The following is a 7241-nucleotide window of genomic DNA, read 5'->3' on the forward strand; positions in this document are numbered from 1 at the left end:
CGATTTAAGAATAAAACCATCCCAGTGTCAGAGTACGTACGCTCGTTAACGCGTTGGTTATAGAGATGGCCCATTTTTTACGAGGAAAGCAGGCTGGCATTCAGAGTGATCTCTCCGGGAGCCTCTCGCCAGAAAGCTTCCTCATAGACGAGGTGAGTCCGTCGAGTTTGAGAGGCCTGGATGCACGCCAGCCACCTCTATGAGTGCTGCGTAATGTGAACTAACTCGGCACTCTATCAGGTGGCTCGTTATGGCATAAATTCCCGAATCAGCGCCATAGCGTATGACCCCGTTCAATCGTTACTCGCTGCCGGCACAAGCGAGACGCAGTTCGGGAGCGGGGAGATTTATGTGTTTGGACAAGAGCGAGTCTCTGCCGTTTTTTCCCTCCCTCGCAAAGCGTCAACGAGTATTCTTCAATTCTGCGGAGATAAGCTACTCGCCGTTGCGAAGAATGAGCTATACGTCTTCTCGCTTGATGAGAGAAAGCTCGTCACTTCGTATGCGCCGCCTGGGCATGCTACGTGCGTGCTTACAGACCCAGCCCTAGACTATGCATTTATCGGGCTACAGAACGGTTGGTTATGGCTATTGTTTCCATGTGCTGCTATTTCTAGCTTTCCCTAGCTGATCTTTTATCGGCGATAGGCGAACTTGTCACATATGACCTCGACCGGCATATGGTAGCTCCATTCAAAGTGTCGAATTTATGGAAAGAGAGAAATTCGAGGGCCAGGTTCCTCCCCATAGTATCCCTTGCTTTTCATCCAAAGGATATAGGGACTCTACTGATCGGATACTCGGACGGAGCTGTGATATTTTCTATCAAACAGAATGTCCCTGTTAAGTACTTCCAGTATGAGGTACCCAAGGGCGCTCCGGGTGGTGATTCAGACCCCTCCTCAGCTCGTGAGACGAGGTGGCCTAAAGTTGTCAAGGCACTCTGGCACCCAACTGCCACTTTTGTTTTAACTGCGCACGAAGATTCATCTCTTGTGTTTTGGGACCCGAAAGATGGGCGTGTCGTTATGGCTAGAACGATACAGGCAATAGATGTGAATAAACCAGGCGAACTCGCATCTACATCTGGCTCAACTCCTGGTACTTTCTCACTAAAGGCACCTATTTTTGAAATTGCATGGTGTTGCAAAGAAAACCCGGATGATACGGGACTACTAATAGCTGGCGGAACACCTACCACTGAGATGACAAAAGGGCTCACGTTTATTGATCTCGGGATTACTCCAAACTACCAAACTTCTTCCTGGCAAGTCCTGTCTGGTCATTTCTCATCTTTAAAGCGTCAGTCAACATTACCGACTCCGCCAAATGCAGAAGTAGCCCAATTTTGCCTAATTCCCCGAGCATCACCCCATTTCGGGGGTGCTCAAGATCCTATTGCAGTTATTGCTCTTCTATCATCCGGGGAACTAGTTACTCTAAGCTTTCCAAGCGGATACCCCATAACTCCTACCAATGTTTTCCCTCCCTCTTTAACAATGGTCCACCCATTTGCTACCAAATTTGATCTTGCTTGCATCGACAGGACAAGATGGCTTGGTTGGCGAGAGAAGAGAGCACAAGGACCACCCCTTCTTATCGGAGGAGCAGCAGCAAAAAAGGCACTGAAACGGTTTGAAACCCGAGATATTGCTATTGTTGCACATGCAGATGGTCTCATACGTCTTTGGGATATTGGACATGACGACCAGATAGAGAATCCAACGGTTCTTCAAGTGGATCTGGCTCGCGCAGTTGGGAGGTATGATAAAATTGAGACCACCCAGATGTCGTTTTCTGGTGCCGCAGGCGAACTTTCTGTTGGCCTCCAAAGCGGAGAGTTAGTGGTTTTTAAATGGGGTCGGAATGAAAATGCTGGCCGAGATGTGCCCCTTGGGGAGAATAATGGGCCAGACCAGATTACTAGCATATCTCACAGAGGTGACCCTGGACTGAAGGAAGGGCTACTCCCTCTTGCACTGCTAGACCAAAGCCAGGGACCAATTACCGTTCTCAAGCACAGTGATGTAGGATTCATCTGTGTTGGATATAAGTCTGGAAGCATTGCATTTCTTGACTTACGCGGCCCAGCTGTGATATACTCAGCGAACTTGACAGATTTCGCAGCCAAACAGTCACGGAGAAGCAGCTGGAAAAGCCATTCTTCAATGGAAAAAGGGGCAGATTGGCCAACTTGCGCTGAATTTGGTGTTTTAAGAATTGAAGATGACAGTGAGTCCTAATCTCAGTTAGTCTTCCCTCATTTCCCAGATATCTCTTGCTGATTATACCCAGGTTACTCAAGTATCAGCTGCTTCGTTGGCACCAACAACGGTCACTTAGCTACATTTAAAATCCTTCCTTCATCTGGCGCAACGTATACCGTGTCTTTTGTTGGGTCGTGTAGTTTGGATGACAGGGTGCTATCCATTTGCCCTATTAACGCGGAGACTGGAGCTCAGACACTAGCTACACAGGAAGCCGTCTCAGACTTACGAAATGGAGGTAGGGTCAATGGAGTGATTGTCGCGGTCACACCTTCTGGTTGTCGTATCTTCAAACCCTCTACTTCTAAAGGCGCCCATAAGAATTGGGATGACTTCATGTGTGATGCTGCCTCTGTGGTTCACTCGCCTGGGGGATGCAGTCTGGTAGGCTTATTTGGTGATGGGAAAGCTAGAGCGTACTCCATACCAGCCTTAAAGGAGATTGGCTCTATAAGTATTGGAAAGATACTTGAAACTAGAAGGTTGGGCGATGCTCGGATATCACCATCCGGAGATATTCTTGCATGGACTGGACCATCTGAAATGGCTATGCTTCATGTTTGGGGTGTCGGCAGCCCGTTGTACGTGGACATGGAGTTGTTGTCTCCCTCTAATATGAACACCAAACTGACAAAATACCCTCTCATATAGGCTCCGGTCAGCAGACAGGCTCTTTAACCCCGAAGCAATCGCGCCACCTCGCCCAACTATATCCAATCTACAATGGATATCCGGGACACAATTTGTATCAACCGCAGATGTGGATTTATTGGGTAAGTTGTTAGCCTCGATAAACCAAAGCCATCCGTGTCAGTACCTGGTTTAACGCAAATCTACTTGTAGTTGGAGGACCGAACCGCCCTCCCTCTAAGCGCATGCTCGAGCAAATGCGTCTCGAAGAGCAAGAGCGTCAAAGGGCAGAGCGTGAAGGGCGCCTTCCCAGAACCAACACCTCTAACTCACAGGGCTCACAAGAGTCATATTGGGCATATATGCAAAGACAAATGCAGGAAAGAACTGAAAATTTAAACATTATGGGCGATAGCATGGATCGCCTTGGAGAGAACAGCAGCGGCCTAGCAGATGACGTTAACAAGTTTGTCAGGAACCAAAAGAAGAAGGCAGTTCTGGGAGGTAAGTTAATATCTCCCTGTTTTACGAAGATATGCTAAAAACTGGCATGAATGCTAATATTAAATCCTTCAGCGCTTGGCTCGAAATTCGGGTTCTGATACTATCAGGACACATGCCTCAAGGAAGTAAAATCGATGGCATGTGCCTCTCTTCTTGGAATCCCACACCTTGTACTTCTTCTACTTACCTCCTCATCCGGGAGGGAGTTTCCCCTCTCTTTTCTGTCACTCACGAATTTATTGATGATATATAATCTTAGAGAAGGGGCCGAAGTTAGGTTTCATCCACGCCGATTTAGGGCAATGATGGGCTCTTTGAAGCCTAAGTTCGTTTCAATAGTACTTTTAACTATACTCGCAGATAATGTATTTTTACGCGTGAACAGGCAAACAAAAACGGTATGTCTACTAGACCTTAAGGGGTCCCATTTCCCTTCCACGCAAACGATGTCACAGATACGGATATACTTAGGAAGAAATGGATCTCATGACTATAAACAAAACTCGAGTTTATCATATGGAGTGCTCCATACAACCCCCATTTATACTTATGAAGTGGCGGTAAGAACTTACAAGAAAGAGCATTCTTGTGTTTACTATATGCATCTCCTCCCCCACAAGATCCTTGTTCCTAATGGCTCTCTGTTATCAATGGCTCAAAGGATGAACCATGGACACTTTCCGCCCCCCCGCCCTCATCCCCGACGCCCGGAAGAAGTCGATCTTTGGGTTCACGATAGATTGCTCTCCATAGAGCCATCATCTTGGCAGCACAAACCAACTTCTAAATACACTATCGATTCTTCCCCGAGTGGTCCATCAGCAGAAGGAGAAGCAGCAGCATCGCCATCGTTGCCATCACTGCAAGCGGTAAAAGCAAGGCACTCCTGATGAAATTAAGTGGTTTCAAGGGGAGTTCAGTCCACGGAGCTGGGATTACCCGTAACCCCAAACGTGTAATAGAAGTTGATCCCTTCATTCTGGTTACTGAGGCTCCTATTTGATCTGTGACCTGTCAAAAGCGACTGCACAGCACGATCTCCCGCTAGTGTCGAGGCCGGATGCACAGTACGTACGTACGGGTATTATGTAGGGGTATGTATGTCATAGGCACATGTACATACGAGCTTATATATTCCATGCTATGCATGCTTCGACTAGACTGTGGCCTGGAGGCAGACTCGGGCCGTTTCCTGCGCGTGGGAGCCCATCAAGGGAGGACAATGCCTTGACTGCTCCTTGGTTGGTGGTTGACTCGTACGTCATCATAGAGACCGTTGGAAGGGCACATCGGCCAGAATCTACACGAGGGTACTCTGCGCCAATGCACGTACCTACGAAGGGTAAGATACCAACTTCTTGCAGCTTGCATATACTTGACTATGGCGAACCGATGGTGCCATGCGCAGCGCCGGGGCAGGACGACCGCCAGCAATCTGTATAAAACATGGCCGAGGAAGTTGTTCCGGCCACCTGCAGTCGGGTGTGTGGCTTCTCGCCTTCTCACTCTCTCTCTGCATCGTTGCTGTCACCATCTCTCCCGCTCCATGCTTTCTTTTCTTTGCTTTGCTCCATCTCGTTGCCGTCCACTTCGTCCACCTCGTCCACGTCGCCGTCCAAGCCGAAAGTTCGAATGTTGACGTCGGCGAGGGAGGCCGATGATGACTAAGCGACTCGCCCGAGAATGTCGACGAAGCAGGAAAATCCAACAACAGCAAAAAAACAAGCAGAGCAACGCAACGCAACGCAACGCAGACTCCGCAGGTCAAGGGGAAATCCAGTACAGGCTGGGATCCCGGGCAGTGCATACATACAAGAAGAAAAGAACCTCGTTCAGGGAGGGAGAGATACGCGCACCCATGGAATAGTGGCGTTTCCTTCCAACATTTTTTTTCGGGAAGCCAAAGACCTGGGTGGTGGATGGGGTCACTAACTAACCAACTAAACGATGCAGGCCAGATCAATAGATCGAAGACGTCCCTTGTCTGGACGGCTTCTGGACGGCAGAGCTGATCTAGACAAAGGAGATGAGGAAGGATGAAGAAGACGGAGACGAAGCAAGCAGCATGGCCGCCACGAACCCCTCGAAGCGAGGCTCACAGTTCTTCGCGCAGCACCAAGAGATGTAGGAACAACATGGGGGTGCGCTTGGCCTTGCGTTTGAGATAGAAAGAACCTGTCACTCTGTGATGACTTGGCCTGGCGTTTCCCCCCCTTCTCAGACGCAGTCATGATTCTCTGTCTGTCTCGTGAAATCTTGGGTGTTTTTTTTGCGCATCATCCTGAGAAGTGATGCTGACTGATAGCCTATTCCCGGCTCCGAGCTTTTGGGGATCGAGGCTATGGGGGGATCTCATCAACGCAGCCGGCACTAGACTTCGACTAGCCGACTAGTGTCCCTTCGTGGATTTTTCTAGCCTCGATATGTCAAAGGTGGAATTGATTCTCTTTGGTCGAAAAGCAAGCTTGTTTCTGGATCTTGACCAGAAAGGCTTGATCGATGCCAGCGGATAACGATTCCGGAAGGTCGGTGGATGTCCTAAGTACCGTGATGCCTGGCGATGGCTTGCTTTGCCCAGATAATCTACCCTTGCCGCGAGCGAAGCACCACCACAACCGCCCTCTCGAAAAGAAAAGAAAAGAAAAGAAAAGGAAAAAAAAAAGATCACTGACAGTAACAGAGTGACAGACACTGACAGAGCAGAGAAGCAACAGAAGAAGAAACGAGAAGAAGCAGCCCGAGTTTCCCGATGGGAAAAGTCATGATCCGATTGGATTACGGATAGAAGATGCATTAATACGCCTGCTACGGCTATGCTATAGTTCTCTATTGATACATATACATAATGCGTTGACGGGGGTCTTCCCGGCTGACCTTGCGAAGGAAGCCTCAGGAGGTATGGAGTATAAACGTACGAGGCCGTTATCCGTTACCTATCCCCAACATCGGCTTAAAAAGATAAAATTCTCAGTACTTATCCGTACAAGGCGAAGAAGGACGCTTAGACTTAAAGTCCTTGAGTTCCCGATGAAACGGGTTACTACTTGGTACATCTCGTACTTTTTTCCCAACGCTGATGGATCAACCAAGGGGGATCATCGATTTTGAGTGATTTTCCCAGACTTGGTTCCCCCGGATAATTTCCAGACTAACTATCATATTAGGCTTTTTTCTGGAATTCGTCCATACATATGGGAAGAAAGGCTAAGGGGGGCCAACAAAAAGGGAGGAGACCGAGTGCCTGACTTCTCCCCCACAACCCCCTGGCTTGCAAGGACACAGCCAACGAAATGTTGTTCATTGTCCAACCTGCGCAAACCGAATGGAAAAGGGAGGCTCTGGGGGATGGTCAATGTATAGTCCATTACGGAGTATGCTTGGCCATGATGCTCGTACAGGAGGCTTTCTGGGGGGCATTCACGTATTTTTGCGGAGAAAGAGAAGGCAGATGAAGCGGCTAATCGTGCCACCTTTCTCGAAGCGAGGTGCCGAAGGCCATCACTGCCTATATACATCCAGACTCGGCTCTTTTCAATGAACTTGTGGCTATGGCCAGATGCTTTAAAAATTTCCACCTTCCCGCTTCAGGGCGCAAGCATCCATCCTACTTAGTGGACAGCGGGAAGATAAATGATGGCGTAAAGAGGGAGAGACAAGAAGCACCTATCATCAACCCCATGACTGGCCAGCAGCTCCTTTCCACCCTAAACTAAACCTTCGTTTGCCCTGCCGCTGCCACATATCACGGCCGCCTCTTGTGTCCACTTGGGGTTCAGTTGAAAAAAAAAAAAGGAGAGAGAGAGAGAGAGAGAAAGAAAAAGAAAAGAAAAGGAAACGAAA

General features: G+C 48.6%; 2 protein-coding genes across 2 annotated transcripts; one reads left to right on the top strand and one right to left on the bottom strand.

Annotated features, from left to right (window-relative positions):
* Window positions 1-65: 65 nt before the first annotated feature.
* TRV_04534 (uncharacterized protein) lies at window positions 66-3654 on the top strand (the record flags this gene model as incomplete). Its single annotated transcript, XM_003021333.1, has 7 exons — window positions 66-152; window positions 331-577; window positions 628-2232; window positions 2296-2848; window positions 2919-3040; window positions 3111-3401; window positions 3509-3654. 7 exons carry the CDS (start codon window positions 66-68, stop codon window positions 3652-3654), a joined length of 3051 nt encoding a protein of 1016 aa, XP_003021379.1.
* Window positions 3655-4903: 1249 nt separating this feature from the next.
* TRV_04535 (uncharacterized protein) lies at window positions 4904-5309 on the bottom strand (the record flags this gene model as incomplete). The annotated part of the gene is made up of 2 exons (XM_003021334.1): window positions 4904-5065; window positions 5211-5309. Coding segments are annotated over 2 exons (261 nt in total), but the record flags the coding sequence as incomplete, so codon positions are not given.
* Between the last annotated feature and the right edge of the window lie 1932 nt (window positions 5310-7241).

The sequence above is a fragment of the Trichophyton verrucosum genome (genome assembly GCF_000151505.1).
Source record: "Trichophyton verrucosum HKI 0517 chromosome Unknown contig00352_1.f1.exp, whole genome shotgun sequence".
Lineage (NCBI taxonomy): Eukaryota > Fungi > Ascomycota > Eurotiomycetes > Onygenales > Arthrodermataceae > Trichophyton > Trichophyton verrucosum.